The sequence below is a fragment of the Crinia signifera genome, chromosome 1 (genome assembly GCF_055691185.1).
Source record: "Crinia signifera chromosome 1, ASM5569118v1, whole genome shotgun sequence".
Lineage (NCBI taxonomy): Eukaryota > Metazoa > Chordata > Amphibia > Anura > Myobatrachidae > Crinia > Crinia signifera.
Window position 1 is genome coordinate 410,465,588 of NC_139217.1, and position 23,153 is coordinate 410,488,740.

The following is a 23,153-nucleotide window of genomic DNA, read 5'->3' on the forward strand; positions in this document are numbered from 1 at the left end:
CCCATGATGAGGCCACTGCTGCTGCTGTCCTCCATGGGCATGAGAAGCATATGATGAGCTCCATCAAGCAGAGCTTAGCACAAGCCTCTCAGCCTCTGATCTCTTGCACAAGTAAACCAGTAATGCACTGCACACTTGTGCAGTCAGTGTGCCTTGGCTCCCGATGCTCAGCACCATTAATCATTGGTAGATAGGTGAAGCTGCAGCACTACCCCACTTCCATGCACAATACCTTTGGGTAAAGTTATTTTTTTTAAATACATGCCAACCACAGGCGCCCCTAGATAGAGAAGGCCCAGGGGTACTGACTCCTTTTGCCCCCCCCCCCCCTAATCCGGCCCTGCCAGTGGGTGGAGAATCCTCTGCATCCCCACATCAACCATAGCTGGGAACCAAAGATCACATCCACCTGCCACTGCCAGCAGCAGCTATTCTGCTACCCGCTGTAATACAGTGACTGCCGGTGGCAATGGTTAACAGTGAAGCCACTTCCTGGCCCTATGCAACAGGAAAGGCACTATAAACTGTAATTCTGGTTGATATGTCTACAGCAGGCATGGCCAAACTGTGGCCCTTCTGCTGTTGTGAAATTACACATCCCAGCATGCCTTGCCATAGTTTTAGCATTCCTTAATGGCAAAACTGTCAAGGCATGATGGGACTTGTAGTTTCACAACAGCTGGAGGGCCATAGTTTGGCCATACCTGGTCTACAGTGTCTAGATAGTTTGTCAATAGGTCGACACCAAAAGTTGACATGCAATAGGTCGACAGGTTCAAAAGGTCGATGTGAAAACGGTCAACACAGTCAAAAGGTCAACATGTTCAAATGGTCACAATTAGAAAAGTAGACACATGAAAAGGTCGATGTGAGTTTTGGACTTTTTCATACTTTACCATCCACAATGGTAACAATTAAGAATGTTAAAGTGTGCCAAGTGAGGTACTAGGTCAGAAGCATGACGAGCAAAGCGAGCCATGCGAGGGTATGCTTTACCCTAATTGGGGGTCCATGTTGACCTGTGTCAACATGGACACCAAAAATTTTTTAATATAATTTTAATATAATTCATATAATTTTTCCATATATTGTACTGCTGTAGTGCCTCTTCCACCAGTCACTGTGATCACTTGTGCTGCTTTCAGAATGCAAAACTGGCTTTGACCAGGTATTTTAAAATGTTTCTAAAAACGGGTCTGCCAGCTAAAACCCCTTTCACACCACATGTCTTTAAACAGTATTTCAGTGCAGTTTTTGTCCTTAAACGGTATTTCAATGCAGTTTTTATTCCTTGACAACACTGAACCCGTTTCAACCCATAGAAAACAGTGGATGAAAAAAAATGGGTCTGAAACGGGTAGGACCCTGCTTTATTACCATTTAGAAATACCAGTTCAATAGAACTGGTAAATTCACTCTGCACTTTTTAGACTGCACAAATTATCGTTTTAAAACGGTAAAAAATGGTAAAATAATGGGTAAAAAGTGCGGTCTGAAAGGGGCATTAGTGTGCCCTGGTCCATCCAGAATCATCATATAGTATCAATGCACTTTGGAGTTTACTGACATTTAAAACAACACTAATTTATTATTTAGCAATTCTATTTATTACACTGTATGATGACAATCAACAAAGACCCTATTAGACTGACTGCCCAAACAGGGCGTTATAGGATTAGTACTAGTGATTTCTTACTTGCAGCTATTTATTAATCCAAAGCTCATAGGACATGGGTGTTGGGAAGACCATCTAATTGGAATAGTTAGCCCATGCTGAATGATGTTGTTGCTTGTTTTTTATTTTATATGTATGCTGTACATGAATACTATTATTATAATTATTGTTATTATAATTTTATTTCGAAGGCGCCACAAGTGTTTCGCAGCGCCGTACAAAGGAACAATACAGGGAGACAAAACTTGGCATAACATTGAATAAATAACAAAAATAGAGTACAAATAAAGAGCGCCACAGTTCAATACACATTACAGCTTAAATATAAGTAGTGAGGACTCAATTAACATACTGTACAACTGTACAACTAGAGGCTTGAGGCCAATGATGGGCGGACGAAGATGGTCACTGAGTGTTTGAGTATAGGAGAGCTGTGAGTGACATGTGAAGAGAAGAGGGCTTTGACAAAAAAAAATCTTGCCCTCAATTTTAATAAATAGATCAAATACAAACATCATATATATTTATAAATAAATCATGTCCTCCCTATTAAAAAAATAATAAGGGCCTCTGGTTATAATAATGAATGTCCCTATTGATGAAAAATATTGATTGCTACTAAAAGTATTAAATAATAAATATGCCGACTTACAATAAATAATGTCAGATCCCAAATATAAACCCCTGATGATGTAGCTGCCACTTCTCTGTATACTGTACTTGTGCATACAAGCTTATAAGAACTTACGGTAATAAAATGCTCTCTTGCAGAACAACTGATTTCAGTATCCAGGTAAGAGTTCAAACAACTACAACATACAGAACCTTGCTGCTTAGTGATAGAATGAATAGCACTAGATATCATTGCTCTGTTACTGTGCTGGCCGCTGGGACCATGGGTGATATTAGGTGATTGGTGACAAGTCAGGTGACATTTACACCAAGACTTTACCTTGTGGAGTTTACATGGGTTTCCTTTGGACACCCACTGTACAAAACATACTGGTGCAGTGTGTTAAAATTGCCTGTTATCAAAAGTGGACCCCAGTTTGTGTGTGCAGTAGAGAATTTAGACTGTAAACTGAATCCAACAAATTAAAACCTCTGAAGTGGTATTACTAAATAGTATTATGTGAGGCCGTGATCCAATAAACCTTAGCTATCATTTCGGCAAGCGAGGATGTATTGATATTGTACTCAAGTCAGTTAATATCTGTGGAGCAGTGTTAACATTGGATTCAAAGAAATCGTGAAAGTGGCCTATTTATAAATTATCAGGTTTTAGACCTGACAATTGTAATTTCTATTTTGCCTCTGTGGGGGAGGAAATTGGGTTTAGGCTGGGGCGGGGGGGGGGGGGGTAGGGTTGGGTTAGGGTTAAGATACTTACCGGAATCAGTCATGATTTTGTCGGTCAGGAAACGCTGTCTGCATTCTAATGGTTGGTATAGTACCTGCTGGTCATACATGCCGACTTTTTAAAACTCCTCTCCTGGAGAAGCCCGGAGAGGAGTGAAATGGGGGTTGGACTCTCCAAGGCAGTGTTTTTCAACCACTGTGCCATGGCACACTAGTGTGCCTTGAACTGCTCTCAAGTGTGCCCCCAGATCTAGAGATGCCCAAACCAGTTTACAGCCACCACCAGTCCAACTGATATTTACTTTTATCTTCTTTTCATGTAAAGGGCCAATGTTTTTTAGTTTTTTTACCTGTGGGGACCAGTGTTATTGTTTTTTATATGGAGGCCAATAGGTTTTGTTTTTTTTCCTATGGGGGCCAATGTGTTTTTCCCTGTGGGGATATCATAGTGTGCCTTGGCAATTTTAAAATCTTATTTAGTTTGCCAAAAGGTAAAAAGGTTGAAAATCACTGCTCTAAGGCTTAGTACATCTGCCTCATAGGTAAAGTTCAGTGACATATTGACAAAGCTGCATTCAAAAAACTTTGTGACTACTTAATTCTTTACAATGTTTACTTCTTGCCCTTAAAATACTGTTCATTTTGCACACATTTCTTAGGTTCATGACAGCTGATTTACCAGGGTAGTCAACTGGTTCATGGCATCAAAGTAGCTGTGAACCATTGCTATAAATTACTTAAGACACATAAACATGACTACCAAAAAATTCACATTATTCACTATCTTTTGTCTTTCTTATTACTTGAGTTTCTTCTCTCATAAATCCCCTGCTAAAACATTTAGTAAATACATTGCTTTATGTTTCTAGTTTCTATACATTATCCTGTCAGAGTAGTTTATTATTTTTGCCCTTGGTTATGACTCAGGTCAGATCTGTGCAGTGGACATGATTGTACCTATAAAGCAGCTTTGTGTCTTATCCAAGGGCGATGAAAATAAACAACTGTGAAAACAACAACTGAAGGCAGGACTGTAAAGCAATATATTTAATACAAGTAGAAGGATGACATGTACCAATAAATAATAATAAAATCTAAAATAAATTAAAATAACCTGCCAGCATGAAACCTTTTTAACGTATTAAAGAAAGAGCAGTGATACCCATGAAATAAATGTTGTGAATGACAAACGGTTTATTGGCTTTGTTCAGTATCGACCATATAATTAACACTGCATTATTTTCTTCTCCCTATGCCTTCTCCATAAAGCAATGTCAATGATATCCACTCAGTCCTTGAAGTGACAGTCTATGATGAAGATCGAGACCGAAGTGCTGACTTTCTGGGCAAAGTTGCTATACCCTTGCTGTCTGTAAGTCTCATTCACCTGCCATACATCTCTCTGTTTATCTCAACCCACGAAGAAAAAAAAAATCTCTGTTCAATGTCACTCAATTCTCCACCTAGATTTGAAATGTCACACACAAAAACATAGACTCTCACACACAGACTCACACACACACACACAAAAAGAAAAAAATAATAATAAAATTTAACACCCTCAGTCCACGACCATGTTGAATCCCACGGTAGTTAATTTCTCCTGACAGGCTCGGTGCTGGTAATGAACAGGTACTTGTCAGAATTGCCACAGTTGTTTTGGGCTCCCTGTCAGTTTCAGCAGCTGGGGGTCAGAGGTGGACGGGGGGGTGTATTCAGTAGAGACCACGAGACAGACGGCTGTCATGTCTTTCTTCCCACAGATTCAAAATGGAGAACAGAAAGCCTACGTCTTGAAAAACAAGCAGCTGACAGGGCCAACAAAGGGGGTCATCTATCTTGAAATAGATGTGATTTTTAATGCTGTAAGTCTAAACTTTGCCTCTTTTTTTTTTTTTCTTCTTTCACGTCGCTACTAAAGAGCTCAGTTCCTTGAAGGCTTTTGTCCCGGATCTATAAAGTATATGTTATCATTCATTTTATTTTAACCTCTACGCAAGTGAAGGGAACAATGCAGCCAGGGCATGGCGTACCCTCCCCACATATTGCTATTCAGCTGTTGTTTCTACCAGTGACACTGCTCCTGCTAAGTATGCATACGAGTTACCCTCCCTTGGTATTATACATTTATGTCCTTTATACCGTTCGCTTTTGTGAATTTTTAATGAGGGTGCATGTGCCGGTCACAGATTACAATTAAGATGGAAAAATGATCGTTTGTACAAGTTGCCTTTTACAAATATGTATTATTATCTGCAGGTAAAAGCCAGCCTGGCTACACTTATGCCAAAAGAACAGAAATACATTGAGGATGAGCCCAGACTTTCTAAACAGGTAAACAAGGCAGAAGTCACAGAGGTTACTGTATATAGCAATATTTGTACGCTTGCGCCATCCTGGAGGAGGGAACAGTTACAAATAAAAAAGTATATTTATTTGATTTGTATAGTGTTCTAGATTGTTCTAACAGAAAAAAAACTTATTTTAATAGATTGTTTATAGTGTTCTAGATTGTTCTAACAGATAAAAACTTAATTTAATAGATTTTTATAGGGTTATGGATTGTTCTAAATGAAAAACTTAATTTATTGCAGTTTTATAGTGTTCTAGATTGTTCTAACAAGAAAAACTTATTTAACTTTTATAGTTAATGCAGCTGTTTTATTGTTTTGTAGCTTATATACCTTTTTGATGCTACGTTATACTAATTTTGCAACAAACAAACTAATAATCGATTCTAATATTAAATTCTCATGGTTCTGAGCATATCACCATCCATTCAAGTTAATTATTAAATTGACAAAATATTCTGAGCTCCTTGCAGAGATACAAGTTTGAAACGACTTTTTATATAATAACTTAGCGATCATTAGCATTTCTAAAACATAATATATTTGCAGTGAATCCTGGTTAGCGTTTATGCATTTCTTTTAATAAGGCTTCTCTTTGCACATGTTGTGTGAAAATATAATAAGAATATGAGAGAGATGAAGCGATACACAAGGGAGCAGGTCTTTTCAACACCATCCTGACAATGTACCTCAATCATAACTTAAATTATGCTTGTGTCAGACTGCGTAAATAACAGAATTGTATAGAACCATCTGACGCTGGGGGGCTGGGAGGTTGTCATAAGGACAAATATCCTATTGGGAAGATCAGGTTTAGAATAACCCGGATGATCTCACAATAGAACCTAAATGTGGTCTTGATTCTTTAAACTTGAAGGAAGTTATTTATGAATCAAAAATGCAATTTATGACTTATTTAATTAGAAAATGATCACTGATTTCATAATGATGTGGATTATTATATACAGTACTATGTTTATATTGCTTTTGTAAGTTTTAATAATAATGAAATATTTACTATTTATTCACTATAGAGTATTCACGGCATGGCGTTATGATTGAGAGAATTACTTCAGAATTGTTGCTGAGATGAAACTGGCGAGGTTTTGGAGCAAATGTACTAAGCCTTGAAGATAAAGTGGAGAGAAATAAACTACCAACCAATCAGCTTGTAACTGTTGGTTGGTAGATTACCTCTCTCCACTTTGTTACTCTCCAAGGCTTAGTACATATACCCCTTATTTAGAAATTGGATATAAATCTAAAATGGACGGAATACTATATGAAAGATGGCAGCTAGGCAGTGTTCCTTTGGTAAAGGTTATGTGATGGGAAATTAAAGGACATTAACTGAGTTTGATGCTATAAATAGGGCAACAAGGTCTATTTACAAAGCCTTGGTAAAGTGGGCGGAGATAAAGTACCAACAAGTCCACTCCTCTCATTTTTTAAACACAGCTTGTAATATGGCAGTTAGGACCTGATTGGCTGCTACTTTAGCTCTGTCCTTTTTATCTCTCTCAAGGGCTTAGTAAATAGACTACTAATTGCTGGACAGTTCTAGGTACCACATGAACATTCAGGCTTGTAGATAGGGATGCAAATGATTTTATAGAAGGATTAAGCAGCAATGCTTTCAGTGTTGCCAGATTAATATTAAATTGAAGTAAAGAGAGTTTAATTGACCAAGGGAAAATGATTAGATGAAAACTAGTAGCAAGAACCTTTAGGTAACACATATCAAAGTGGGAGAGGTGAAGACATGACTGTACCTTTTTCAAAATAATTTTTCCAGACTTCTCACGGCGCTAGATTTTCTGGATTTAAAGTGAACTAGATGTTATATATGTCTCAATTACAATCCTTCTTTCACTCCAGCATCCAAATATAAACAACGGAAGTCTCTCTTTCTTAAAAAGTATGTCCCAATTTTATTACATTCAAAGGGCAGTATTCAATGTGAAATTTTCTCCGTGCATGGCGAGAGATTTTTTCTCTCGCTATGCACTCTCCGTGTTCCGGAGCCTCCTGCTCCCCCTATTCAACGTGTTAAAGACTCGCCGCCACTCGCGGCGAGTCTTAACACCTGCAGCGGACGAGCGTCCGCGGCAGGGAGCTGTCAGGGAGCCGGGGGAGGTAGCAGCAAAGAGAGATTAAAGTCTCTCTTGGCTGCTGCAGGGGATATGGGGAGGGGAGCAGGGCTCCCCTGGACCCAGGCAGCACAGGCTGCCCCCCCTATAGCCAGCGGGGGACCCAGTATTCACTGTACCCGAACGTGCATCGGGTGCAGTGAATATATGAATATCTAATGAGCGGCTTGAGCGCTCCGGCCCCCTGCTGGCTGCACTGTGTAAAAAAAAAAAAAATGTAAAAAAATATTTTTTTTTTAATTAAATATATATTCATGTGCTATAGGCACATGAATAAAAATAACATGGCCCTTCACAGAAAAAAAAACCTGATTTTTTTACACCAAAATTAAAAAAAACACCCTTTTAGTTTAAAAGTTCACAATCCTGCTCTCCATCAAAAGATGGAGAATTTCTACACGGAGAGAGACGGCGAGAATCACTTAGAAAGACGGAGAATATTTCACATTGAATAGGGTGGCTCGCCTTTGGAGAAAAAAAACCTCTCTCCACCGCGTGAAAAGCACAAACTCTCCAGAAATCACAGCGAATTTTTCTCATTGAATACTGCCCTAAATATTACTTTCTGAAACAGCTCCATTAAAAACACAAAACATATTTGGATGCTGGAGTGAAAGAAGGATTGTAATTGAGACATATATAACATCTACTTCACTTTAAATCCAGAAAATCTAGCGCTGTCCGGAAAAATTATTTAGAAATTTTTACTTTTTCCATAGTTTATAGTTGAACTATTGTTTTTGATGGACAAGCAGCAGCAGGATTTAAAAACATACTGTACACAGAAACCTAGAAAAGGGAAAGGTTTGATGACAGAATTCTAGAGAATGAAGGCTGGTCATCTATCTATCTATCTATCTATCTATCGATCGATCGATCTTTCTATTGTCTGCATGTCACCAAAACACTGCCATCTGTTGGCAACAAGTGAAACTACATCTCTTTCTCTCTCACATTAGCTACCTTACTAGCTTTCGAAGCATTTGCTTTGAGCGGGCTTATTAGTATTTTTATATTATACATAGTAATATACTCTTTATTGGATTTGCCAGCTACTCAGTGACAAAATGATAGACAACACAGTTCAGTGTCATGTGGTACAGTAGATGAAATACAGAACGTAGTTGACAATGGATCAGTGATTGATTTTTGGACAGTAACTTATTCAAACGGGTGTCCCGAATGACTCACCGACTGTTGGGATTCCAATGGCCATTTCTCGGACATTGGAATTCCGACTGTCAGGAGCCAGACAGTAGGAATTTAGTTTCATTTATGCCACCAAATCACAAAATTAATATCCTGGAACTCAAGAGAGTGGTTCTGGATGAAAGGGTCAACAGGGTCTAGATAGACAGTCAACAGGTCGACATGCACAAGGTCAAAAGTAAAAAATGCTTTACTTGCAAAGTGCGACAATGACAAAAGGTACAGTGGCAATGGTCAACACAAAAAGGTCAACATGAGTTTTTCAAGTTTTTTTGTGTCAATGTGGACATGTGAGTATTTCCGTTATCAGCAAAGACAATAAATATATATATATATCCTTACATAGCATAAAATAAAAACCTGAAGCGCATCTGTGTGTCTGTCTGAACATGGTAATCTCGAAATCCACTGGATAAAATTTTTAGCAGTTTTCACTATTATGTACAGCAATTCTCGAGGAAGGTTTAGGTATATTAACACAGGCCTATCCCGTATGAGAGCCGAGCAATAACGAATTCCCGCGACAGTAAAGCGGGGAGTAATAAACAGCCAACCAATCAGCTCCAGCCTGACATTTTTCAAACACAGTCTATGACATGGCAGGTGGGAGCTGATTGGCTGGCTGTTTATCACTCTCCATATTATCACTTTTGAAGCTTAGTGCATCTGGCCCATTGTCTTTTGCAAGAGGACTACAGGTCCCTGAAAGCCTCCCCTGCATCCCGATACCGATATTGGAGAGTCACAAGTATAAGAATGTAGGGCATTAAGGGCCTGCTGTTACTTAATGTTCCCGTTGAAGAAATATTAAAATAGACACAATACATTGCAAAGTAAAAATTTAATATATATGCTTACACTATGCTCACCTTGTCCCTGGTGCTATTGAGTCCTCTTGTCCAGTAGACATTACAGCAGTTAAAAAAAAAAAAAAACACTCCCCATACATGCCGGACATCACCTCGCTATCTATGTACATGCCGGACATCACCTCGCTATCTATGTACATGCCGGACATCGCCTCGCTCTCTATGTACATGTTGGACATCGCCTCTCTATCTATGTACATGCCGTACATCGCCTCGCTATCTATGTACATGCCGGACATCACCTCGCTGTCTATGTACATGCCGGACATCACCTCGCTATCTATGTACATGCCGGACATCGCCTCGCTCTCTATGTACATGTTGGACATCGCCTCTCTATCTATGTACATGCCGTACATCGCCTCGCTATCTATGTACATGCCGGACATCGCCTCGCTGTCTATGTACATGCCGGACATCACCTCGCTATCTATGTACATGCCGGACATCGCCTCGCTATCTATGTACATGCCGGACATCGCCTCGCTGTCTATGTACATGCCGGACATCGCCTCGCTATCTATGTACATATTGGACATCGCCTCTCTATCTATGTACATGCCGTACATCGCCTCGCTATCTATGTACATGCCGGACATCGCCTCGCTATCTATGTACATGCCGGACATCGCCTCGCTATCTATGTACATGCCGGACATCGCCTCGCTATCTGTGTACATATTGGACGTCGCCCCTCTATCTATGTACATGCCGGACATCGCCTCGCTATCTATGTACATGCCGGACATCGCCTCGCTATCTATGTACATGCCGGACATCGCCTCGCTATCTATGTACATGCCGGACATCGCCTCGCTGTCTATGTACATGCCGGACATCGCCTCGCTATCTATGTACATATTGGACATCGCCTCTCTATCTATGTACATGCTGGACATCGCCTCGATATCTATGTACATGCCGGACATCGCCTCGCTGTCTATGTACATGCCGGACATCACCTCGCTATCTATGTACATGCCGGACATCGCCTCTCTATCTATGTACATGCCGGACATCGCCTCGCTGTCTATGTACATGCCGGACATCGCCTCGCTGTCTATGTACTGTACATGCCGGACATCGCCTCGCTATCTATGTACATATTGGACATCGCCTCTCTATCTATGTACATGCCGTACATCGCCTCGCTATCTATGTACATGCCGGACATTGCCTCGCTGTCTATGTACATGCCGGACATCGCCTCGCTCTCTATGTACATGCCGGACATCGCCTCGCTCTCTATGTACATGCTGGACATCGCCTCTCTATCTATGTACATGCTGGACATCGCCTCGCTATTTATGTACATGCCGGACATCGCCTCCCTATCTATGTACATGCCGGACATCGCCTCTCTATCTATGTACATGCCGGACATCGCCTCGCTGTCTATGTACATGCCGGACATCGCCTCGCTATCTATGTACATGCCGGACATCGCCTCGCTATCTATGTACATGCCGGACATCGCCTCGCTATCTATGTACATGCCGGACATCGCCTCTCTATCTATGTACATGCCGGACATCGCCTCGCTGTCTATGTACATGCCGGACATCGCCTCTCTATCTATGTACATGCCGGACATCGCCTCTCTATCTATGTACATGCCGGACATCGCCTCGCTGTCTATGTACATGCCGGACATCGCCTCTCTATCTATGTACATGCCGGACATCGCCTCGCTCTCCATGTACATGCTGGACATCGCCTCTCTATCTATGTACATGCCGGACATCGCCTCTCTATCTATGTACAGCAGCACCTGTGTGATTCAGCTCGGGATTCATAGTCACCAGATCTCAACCCCATTGAGCTGTTGTGTGAGCAGCTTGGCCGTATGGTACGCAAGAAGTACCCATCAAGCCAATCCAACCCGTGGGAGGTGCTTCAGGAAGTGTGGGGTGAAATTCTTCAGATTACCTCAACTAATTAACAGCTAGAATGCCAAAGGTCTGCATTGCTGTAATTGCTGCAAAAGGAGAATTCTTTGACCAAAGCAAAATTATTATTTCAAATGTCTTGACTGTATGTCCTATTCATTTTGCAACCCATTTGATAAATAAAAATCAGTTTTCATGTAAAGCATGAAATTGTCTGGGTGACCACCAAACTATCACTGCCTACTGGGCATCTGTCAGTGTTGACTTAGGGTATGTAAACCATTCTTAGGTGCAAACCTAGTGACTTTCGACCATTAGTGGTCGCATGGGCAGGTGTGATGATGTGTAATGTAGCATTACATTGCGCCACACTGCACACAATGCGGTTATAAGGAGGCGGAGCTGAACGGACCTTCAGACTCTTTCCCAATTGTCTCAGTGACTCTCAGTGACTTAGGGCCTGATTCAGACCTGATTGCACGGCGGCGGATTCGCTGCAGCCAGCTATCAGTTATCATACTGCCCTACTTAGTGAAATCCCGCCTTGCGAATTAATGTGCCCGCTGTGAGAATGGTATAGGTGCACATCCGTTCACACCCATGTGAATATGTCCAAAATCCTTTGTAACAGGCTGATCATCAAATGTTTTTTCTTTGGGCACAAGTTATCGCAGGCACCTTCATTTTCCCCGACACTCCCAGCGTTCATTTAGGCACGGACCTGCGTTTTTCTTAGCACTCCCAAAGCACTTCCAAAGGTTTCCACCTTCGACCCACTTCCTGTCAATCACCTTGGGAATAGCCAGCGAACATCGCAGAATGGCCTCGCACATGCGAACCATACGCATGGGCAGTGTATTCATAATTGCTTGCTGTGCAAATTCGAAGCCATGCTATCAGGTCTAAATCGGGCCCTTAGTCCATTCCCAGTTGCCATGACACGCCGGGGGGGGGATCAGCTGGGCGGCAATAAGCAGCATCTATCATGTGAGTGACAGGTCAACGGCAGCTGGGAGTCAGTTGTCACGATGCGGCGGATGGTGTGGTTATAGTTGTGGGCAGTGCAGGGCGTGTGCATTAGGGTGTGTTTTTGCACTCCTGGCACACCCTGTGCCCATGTCTATGTTATTGAGCACCATATACCAAGTGAGCACCCTAAGGACAGCATAATTGGCTGCAAGCTAATACAGATAGCATTTGTGCCCACCATAAAGTACAAACAGCTTTAGTGACCACATCACCATTAAGAAAATGAGCTCTCCACTCAACTGCCAGCTTCTTGGCTCTTCTTGTGAGGCAAAGCTTCTCTCACTGTCTGTGGTTGACTAGGAGGAGAGAATGGGATGTGGCAGGGTACAGACACAGGACTGGCTTGACAATTACAGCACCTGACATGTTTAATGCTGTTATGTACATGCAACAGAGCAGGGAAAAGCAGCAGCATCGGCAGACAAGTTCTACAGGTCATTTATAATGTTACAGTCAGTATGTTTATATGGATTCAGTATTGAATCCCGGCGGTCGGGATCCTGGCGTTCAGAATCCTGACACCGGAATCCCGACAGCCGAAATGCCGACAAGGGGGGGACGTGGATCGCCCCCCCTTGCGGGCTCGCTGCGCTTGCCACGCAGCGGGCCCGGTGCCTCGCTACGCTCGGCACACTAATTTATTCTCCCTCCAGGGGTGTCGTGGACACCCACGGAGGGAGAATGTGTCGGCATTTCGGCGGTCGGGATTCCGGCGTCGGGATTCTGAACGCCGGGATCCCGACCGTCAGGATTGTAACTGCATGCCGTTTATATTATGTACAGTATTTTGCACATGTACAGGACCTGCGTTTGTGTACGGGCCGGGCACGTGATAACAGTCTGCTACTATTTGGGAGATGGGGAGGGGGTGGCAACAGCCTCCATTTCCCAAAATGAAGGAGTATTGTTGCCGTTTAGGAGGAGGGCAAAGGCCAGGCATCCCCATGAGTGTCACAAGCCACCCTATTGTGTGTCAGTGATCCGATGCCTGCATCATAGAACGCAGCTCGGATCACTACAGAAGCAGGAGGCATCTGCATCTAATAGACGTTACTATTTGCATTTAAATTGACCTCAGTTGATTAAAGCTATTTTCAAATGACCATATGTAAAATTAGTAGATATTGAATGTACATTTCACTTTTTGTGTATATGGGTGTGACTTTGGTGTGACTTGGGAACAGTGAAATATTGGAAATTAATAGAAATGTATTTTTATTTCCTTCCTGCAAGAATCTTCATTTCATGTTATTAGTAGATCTCAGAATGATAAATGCATAATATATTGTTGTTCTCTGCACTAATACTAACACTAAACATAAAGAGTCCATATGCATATTTATATCATTTGCATAACTGCTGTAATATTTATAATAATGCTAACGTGAATTAATAATGCACTCCTCATTACATATCGTTTCATTACCTTATATTTACTCTTGGCAACAATGTTGCAGCAGATAGTGTGAATGTTATCTACAGCTGGATACAGAAGGATCCGTTTAGGTGGTTATATATGCTTATTTAGCTACTGGTATACTGGAGAATATAAGCTTAAAATCAGTATCACAATGCTCCCTGACATTGCAGCATACAAGGGGTTATACAAGAATTTTTGTCCCAGAAATGTCACATCTCACTCATTTCCATCCTTTAACCTTGGCAATTAAGAGAGCCAACAGTGTAGAAGCAAGCCACCTCGCAAATCAGCCCCAAGCAAGGTGTACCATGGTTTGCACCTGCTGAGAACATGATGGACAGCAATCTTTTGCAAATCAGTCTATAGCATGTTCCTCCTATACTGAATAGACTAGAAAATTGGAAGCAGAAGCCAATTATGTTAAAAAAATTAATGTGAATTGGTAAAATGTATTCGCTATCACTACATTTTAAAAGGGAAATGTCTAATGTGTATAGTTTGGGACTGTTGTGCATAGATAACAAATTGGTGTACTATTGATGGGGGCATCTTAAATAATTTTTATATATACACTACCATCCAAAAGTTTGGGATCATCCAGACAATTTTGTGTTTTACATGAAAACTGACTTATTTGTCAAATGAATTGTAAAATGAATAGGACATATACTGTAGTGAAGACATTGGCAAGACTAGAAATATTGATTTTTATTTGAAATAATAGTTTTGTCCTTCAAACTTTGCTTTCATCAAAGAATGCTCCTTTTGCAGCAATTACAGCATTGCAGACCTTTGGCATTCTAGCTGTTAATTTGTTGAGGTAATCTGAAGAAATTCACCCCACGCTTCCTGAAGCATCTCCCACAGGTTGGATTGGCTTGATGGTCACTTCTTGTGTACCATAGTACCATACAGTCAAGCTGCTCCCACATCAGCTCAGTGGGATTGAGATCTGGTGATTGCACTGGCCACTCCATTCTTCTTCCCTATGTTACGATCAATGAAATAGGTTAGAAAGGATCACATACACGGGTGAGGGTTTAAAAAGCCAGCAAAAAACATGGGTAATGAATCAGAGGTTATAGTGGCAACCCCATCAATATAAATATACACGGAAATGTATACATAGAAATTATCATGACATAAGTAGACAAAAGACATTTCAGAGGCAAAGGGTTGACATATTCAAAATAGTGTTAACAATAAGAAATCAGATCATTATTAAGGGTAGGCACAAGTACTGGAGTAAGTACTTAATCTCTAGAAAAATATAATATAAAAGATATTATGGATATATAACAAGAAATGGGGGGCACAACAAGGAAGAGGAGGGGGGGTGCAGCTCTTTGCATAAATGAGGGGTATCAACAGAGAATAGCCTGGTGAAGTGCACGGACAGTAGGAGTTCAATCAAATAGTTCACAATATCAAATAGGTGAGATAAAACATGAAATCAGTAATTGAGGGGCATGAGCAATTACTACAATTAGTCATAGCAGATATGTACAATGTTGCATGTCTTCGAAGGGGCTACATCGCTTGGTAAAACCAGTACAATTTTAGAATGTAATGAGGCATCATAATTGTCAAAAGACATGAGTTTCGAGAGTAGACATAATAGGTTGTCTAGCGTAGGGGTCCTCCTCGAGATCCATAATGTGAGAATTCTTTTTTTGCAGCTGTGACCCATATGGTTAAAAAAGGTGAGATGCTGGAAGGAGCCAGGAATCAAAGTTAGGGTGATACGTACATTAAAAATACTATTAATAAAGTTAATAATTTTAGGCCAGAATTTCTTAAAATTACCACAAGTCCACAGATTGTGAATCAGAGTAGTTGAGGGAAAACCACTTTTCGGACATTTGCCTGTCTCCTTCCTCTAGTACAAAATGTCTGCGTTGCCCTTGGGACACATAAGCCCGATTTATGGTCTTAACGTGTGTTTCCTGCAGGGAGGAAGAGCGGAGAATGCGGAGTGTGCTATCATAGTTTCTGAATAATTTATCCTCATGTAGCAACAGGGGGCCCACAGCTTGGAAATTAGGGGTTTAAGAAGTTCCCTATAAACCAATTTACTGTAGTTTTAAAAGTCTTCAGAAGGAATTTACTAATGATAGAGCATATGGGGTCTACTGGGGAATGAATAAGATAGGTGGCAGGCAAAGACATGACATAATGAGACAATTGTATAATTAAAAAGAAGCTATGGCTGGGTAAACCGAAAGTGGAGCGAATCTGGTTGAAAAACATGAGCTTGCCATCTGGGTCAAAAACCTGCGAGGTGAGTTTGAGACCTTTTTGATGAAGGCATTTAAAGTAGTGCTATTCAGTCCTGGGAGAAACATTGGGTTACTAAATACTGGAAGCCAGTCAGATCTTATATGATTCCTTCCGAGGGTTTTACAAAAAGACCACCACACCTCATAGGTGTTTCTAAAGAATATGTAGGAATAAATGTCTATTGAGATCTGGTGTTTGGGAGTATGGAGGAGAGCACCTGGGGAATATCCAGGTTGTGCAGCTAAGTTCAAGGAGCCAATCCATGGCATATCTAGTTAGCAGTGCTCTTGAATATAGGAGAAGGTTTTTTGGGGGGTTTTTAGCCCCAGAATCTCCACATCGGTTTTGACTGATGTTCATTGATATAATATATACACCTCTATAGATTGTAAGCTTGCGAGCACGGCCCTTCTACCTCTGTCAGTTTGTTACTACCCAATTTGTTTAATCACTGTTTCCAATTGTAAAGCACAACGGATTATGCTGAGCTATATAAGACACTGTAAATAAATAAATACAGAAATATGTGTGAATCAATCTGATAATGGTGCTTCTGCTCTGTTCCGTGTGCCATTGCCAGTGAACATCAGGCGAGACAGCAGATGCCTGGTCAGATATGAAAAAAAGAAACTAAATGTTTCTGCTGTCCGGGCCAGCACGCTATATTGAACCTGGTTTAATGGGACATTTAGGGTTAGTATTATCTACTGAATCATTGGGGCAGATGTATTAAGCCTTAACCAGAGATAAATGCAAGGGTGATAAAGAGAGATAAACATCCAGCCAATCAGCTCCTTACTGACCTTTTTCAAACACAGCCTGTAACATGGCAGTTAGCAGGTGATTGGCTGGACGTTTATATCTCTTTATCACCCTTGCATTTATCTCTTGTTAAGGCTTACTACATCTGCCCCATTGTTAGCAAACCTACTGTATACTATTCTAACAAACCACCTGGTCTGGTTCAGGCTCAGCCCATATTTTATTATTTGTTACGTAATATGTAAGGTATGCATACTTTAAAGGATGACAAAGGATAAGAAAGTTTGTTCATGTCATTCCCTCCCTGAAAAATGATGTGTAGGCCCTTTAACATTTAGCAGATGAGAACCAGAATTATGTTGAAATATATCATTAAAAATGATTTTCCCACCAGGTTGTCCTATGGGTTGTGCTTTATTGTTCTGTAACCTATGACTGTAATATATCTACGCTCAGCAAGCATCACTTCCAGCAGCAAAATAATGATGTTTTTCCACTTTGCGTTGTCTATTTTATGTTATAAATAGTTCATCCCGATGCTAGCATGTGTTTGAGGTAGCAGTATGTAATTTGAGCCTAGTTACTTTTCTCTATTGATTTAAACTGATCCCTGTGTTGAACCTTTTCAAGCTCTTCCTTTAAAACACATCCTTTAACAATGATTGTCTAGAAGTAGCTGTCAACCTTCCAGGTCACTGTGAGACTTAATTGTTCTGATAATATTTTCATCTTTTCATCTCTCTCTCTCTCACAGCTACTGCTGAGGAACTTTATCCGCATGAAGTGTTGTGCCATGGTGCTCATCAATGCTGCCTACTACATTAACAGTTGCTTTGATTGGGACTCACCCCAAAGGAGTCTTGCTGCTTTCTTGGTATGATAATCCTCTACTGTCTTACATAATTATCTCATCTGTTCTGTGTTCTAAGAGGAATGTAAGGTATAAATGTCATCTACCGAACTCGGTGCACAACAATTAATGAAGAGTCCACATTAACACATCCTTTAACTCCTAGTCCCTCAGAGCATTGTTACAATATATGTACTGCCAGCATTGTGTCTGTGTGACTACGTCTTTCTCTATATCTGCGAAATGTAAAATTATTACCACACAAGTTATGAGATACAGTTTTTAGTTATATACAGTATGCAGTTAGAGAGAAGGATGATAGATACAGTACTGTACATAGCTACAACATAGATGGATGGATAATTTGAGATAGATAATATGAGATCGATCGATAGATAGATAGACATTAGATATATTGATTGACATATATATATATATTTCACTCATCTGCAACTTGAAAACGGGGAGCGTTCCCGGAAACGTTGTTCTATTGTTGCACCTTTTGATGTTTATTTGAAAATATAATTTTTTTACCAAGCCTTGGAGTGAGACCATTTGTACTGGATTAAATATATAAATATATATATATATATATATATATATATATATATATAGATAGATAGATAGATAGATAGATAGATAGACATATATAAATATATATAATGGATAGATAGATTGCTATCAAATTTGACAGACGTGAGATAGATAGATAGAAATTAGTTAGACTGATAGATATATAATATATATGAGATAGAGATATAGATATACAGAGAGATAAAGAGATTGTTTGATATATAATTTGGGATAGATAGACAGATAGATACATTTGTTGATAAGTATCAGATCGGTAAATAGAGAGATCGAGAAATAGATAGATAGATAGATAGATACATTAATTGATAGATATTAGATGGATCGGCAGAGAGAGAGATAGAGATATAGATAGAGATATAGATATATTAATTGATAGATATGAGATGGATGGATGGATCGATAGATATGAGATTAGTTGATTGATAATGAAATGGATGAATAGGTAGATATTAGATAGATAGATAGATAGATAGATATGAGATTAGTTGATTGATAATGAGTTGGATGAATAGGTAGAGATAAGATAGATATCAGATATGAGATATATAGATAGATAGATATGAGTTTGATTCATTGATATGAGATGAATGGATATGCAGTATAGCATATTACTGTTGTATCTGTCATTTCAAGATCAATGATATACAGTATCAGTTACAGATGATTACTGACTATAGTGTTGCCATACATATACAGCGATGGCACTGATGAAATAGCCTGCAGAGGGCATATTCTGTATTTCTGTTATCTGGGAGGCTCTGCTACTTTAATATTTTACTTCGCTAGTGTGCAAGGACATTTTAAGGTAATATGGTTTGGTTTGGTATTTGAAAAAATGAAGTTTAATCTCTATATGCCTGATGGGGCTTCCCTTCACTTGGAACATTGTTAGAATCATAATTAATTTGAAGAGAAGAAATTGAACATCAGTGCCATATGCGTATAATGTACCTTATGCCAGGTCTTCACTGGCAGCAGGTAAAGGTCATCTCTGGGTATGCACTGAAGAAAATAATGTGAGACTAAGTTTTAATGAGAAAATGTAGTTTATAATTTATGTGATATATTTTATGCATGGCGGTGGTGCAGTAGGTACGTGTTCTTCACCTTTGTCTCTGGAAGAAGGTATACAGCACTAAACATCTGATTAGGAGCCTCCGGAATTTAACCCCTGCAGTGACACATGCAGCAAGGAAATGTTCATTTGATTCTGATCAAACATTTCTTTCCTGCACGCTTATAGCCTTTAAAATAATTATCAACTGAATATTATCATGGAATATTATACATGTAAAGGACAACCAACAGTATATCTTTTGTACAATATTCTTGATTACTGTACAAAGGATAATGGTAACTTTTAAAGTTTTACTCGTAGGAAAAATTTTAAAAATATCGATACTGTACCTTTGTGTTTACTCACATCATTTCTGTTTGCTGTGATGTTTACTTTGCTTCATGCAGTATATGTTACTTTTTGCCACCCAATACGCGTGTGTGTTTGTGTGTATGTATATATATATATATATATATATATATATATATATATATATATATATATATAGAAGCAATGTTGCGGCTTGGCACTCCAACTTAATGGGACAGCTTCCCAGGTGCCTTCAGGATACAGATAGATAGCCCGGTGGTATAGAAGTATATACACAAACAGCGGCACTCAGTGGGTTTTTTCAAAAAGGTATATTCAAGCGGACCGCTTGAATATACCTTTTGGAAAAAACCCACTGAGTGCCGCTGTTTGTGTATATACTTCTATACCACCGGGCTATATATATATATTATATATATATATATATAGTGCAGTAACATGCCACAGGCATTGCATCAAGTTGAGTGCTGCTGTACATTTATATATATACAGTATCTCTATATATAGATATATATATATATATACTAGGTGATTCATTGCGCCCTACGGGCGCTCTTCACACCGTCGTAAGGGGCTGCGCCCCCTTAATTTGTGAACGTTTGTATATGAGAAATATGGTTAGAATTGTATGAAAGATGCCCTGTATTGCAACTTAGGTGTCCGCGAATCGCGGGAGGGGGGGTCGCGGAGGGTGCCGCGAATTGCAGGGCAGGAGGGGGGGTCGCGGGGGGTGCCGCGAATTGCAGGAGGGGGGGTTGCGGGGGGGTGGATGCTGCGAATCGCGGGAGGGGAGGGATTGCAGAGAATCGCGGGAGGGGGGTCGCGGGGTGGGTTGCCGCAAATCGCGGGAGGGGGGTTACGGGGCGGGGGTTGCGGCGAATCATGGTAGGGGGGGTGCCGAGAATCGCGGGGGGGTGTGTGTGTGCCGTGAATCGCGGGAGTGGGGGTTGCGGGGGGGGTGGGGGGGGGTGTGACGCGAATCGCCACAAGAAATAATCAACACAGAAAGGTCAACACATGTAAATGTTGACATAAGTGTGGCACTTCATTGGTGTCCATGTCGACACATGAGAATGAATATGAAAACATTCAAAAAATGAAAAAAAAAACTTCAAAAACTCATGTCAACCTTTTTCATTGTCGACCATAGCCATGTCAGTGTTTTCCATGTGCAATTTAATTCTGGAGCTGCCGCGAATCGCGGGGGGGTGCCGCGAATTGCGGGAGGGGGGGTCGCGGGGGTGGGTGCCGCGAATCGCGGGAGGGGGGGTTACGGGGCGGGGGTTGCGGCGAATCATGGGAGGGGGGTCACGGGGTGGGGTGCCGAGAATCGCGGGGGAGGTGTGTGTGTGTGTGCCGTGAATCGCGGGAGTGGGGGTTGTGGGGGGGGTGGGGTGGGGGGGTGTGACGCAAATCGCCACAAGAAAAAATCAACACAGAAAGGTCAACACATGTAAATGTTGACATAAGTGTGGCACTTCATTGGTGTCCATGTCGACACATGAGAATGAATATGAAAATATTCAAAAAATGACAAAAAAACTTCAAAAACTCATGTCAACCTTTTTCATTGTCGACCATAGCCATGTCAGTGTTTTCCATGTGCAATTTAATTCTGGAGCTGCCGCGAATCACGGGGAGGTGCCGCGAATTGCGGGAGGGGGGGTGGCGGGGGTGGGTGCCGCGAATCTCGGGAGGGCGGGGTTCACAGGGGTTCCGGTGGGGGGTTGCAGCGAATTGCGGGAGGTGGGGGGTCACGGGGGGTGCCGCGAATCGCGGGAGGGGAGGTTGCGGGGGTGTGTGACGCGAATCGCCACAAGAAAAAATCCACACAGAAAGGTCAACACATGTAAATGTTGACATAAGTTTGCCACTTCATTGGTGTCCATGTCGACACATGACAATGAATATGAAAAAATAAAAAAAATTTAAAATAAATCTTTAAAAACTCATGTCAACCTTTTTCATTGTCGACCATAGCCATGTCAGTGTTTTCCATGTGCAATTTAATTCTGGGGCTGCTGCGAATTGCGGGGGGGGGGGGGTGCCGCGAATCGCGGGAGGGGTGTCGCAGGGGGGGTGCCGCCAATCGTGCAAGGGGGGGTCGCGGGGGGGTTCTTTTTGCCGCGAATCGCGGGAGGGAGGTCGCCGGGGGGGGGGTGTTTTTTACGCGATTCGCGGGAGGGGGGGGTCGCGGGGTGGTGGTTATGCCGCGAACTGCGGGAGGGGTCGTGGGGGGGTTCTTTTTGCAGCGAATCGCGGGAGGGGGGGGTCGCGGGGGTGTTTTTGCTGCGAATCGCGGTAGGGGGGGTCGCGGGGGAGCGGGTGTTTTTGCCGCGAATCGCGGGAGGGGGGGGGGGGGTTTTGCCGCAAATCGCGGAAGGGGGGCGCTCACCTGGTGGCTGTGGAGTAGCAGTGCTGGGCAACATGGGAAGGCAGTGGGTGTCTGGCACTGTCTGTGGGCTCACTGGGCTGTTTCTCTGTCACATACCTCCCAACATGACCCTCTCCAGGAGGGACACAATGCTCTGTTTCTAGACTTCCCCTTAATGTATGATTGCCATCACCTGTTTTAAACAGGTTAATTTCTCAGAAAGGTGTTCAGCACAGATGAAGGCAATCACACATTAAGAGGAAAGTCCAGGAACAGAGCGTTATAGACACAGACACCCACTTTGAGTGACAGATGTAGCCAAATATATAGGAGATATATATATATATATATATATATATACTGTATACTGTATATTAGTACGAGTCAGCCAGACATTCTCTTCTCTGCAAACAATGACCATGCATAATCGCTTAGGGCATGTGCAGGGATTCAATGCGGGTACCTTAGGAGACTTTTCTAGTCTCCGAGGTTCTCACAAAGGCGGGCAGGGGGCAGATTAGTGAGCATTACAGAAATCATTCGATGTTCCGTGACCATCTAGTTTCCGTGAGTCTCCAATGCACTGCCATGCACAAACACAGAAGGTAGCAGACTATCTTTCGAAGCTTTTGCTTCGAGCAGGCTTACTAGTAAGTAAGTACGTTTAATTTATACAGCGCACTTTCTCCAACAGGACTCAAGGCGCTTACTATCAGATATATATACCTCTCTCTCTGGGCCAGATTCTCTAAGCTTCAAAAGTGATAAAATGGAGAGTGATAAATAGCCAGCCAATCAGCTCCTGTCTGACATTTTTCAAACACAGTCTATGACATGGCTGGTAGGAGCTGATTGGCTGGCTGTATATCACTCTCCATTTTATCACTTTTGAAGCTTAGAGAATCTGGCCCTCTATCTCTTTTGAGAGTCAGTGTAGGTATTTACCAAATAAGGA

At 41.5% G+C, this 23,153-nt stretch overlaps 1 protein-coding gene across 5 annotated transcripts in view; it reads left to right on the forward strand.

The window, feature by feature from the left end:
* The window catches only part of MCTP1 (multiple C2 and transmembrane domain containing 1), a 798,197-nt gene that overhangs the window by 493,179 nt on the left and 281,865 nt on the right, over positions 1–23,153 (forward strand). For all 5 annotated transcript variants that reach the window (XM_083151771.1, XM_083151772.1, XM_083151773.1 and 2 more), the window contains 4 exons: positions 4,304–4,406; positions 4,798–4,899; positions 5,294–5,368; positions 17,748–17,867. In XM_083151771.1, the coding sequence (XP_083007897.1) occupies positions 4,304–4,406; positions 4,798–4,899; positions 5,294–5,368; positions 17,748–17,867 (400 nt within the window). The remainder of the gene's footprint in view (positions 1–4,303; positions 4,407–4,797; positions 4,900–5,293; positions 5,369–17,747; positions 17,868–23,153) is intronic.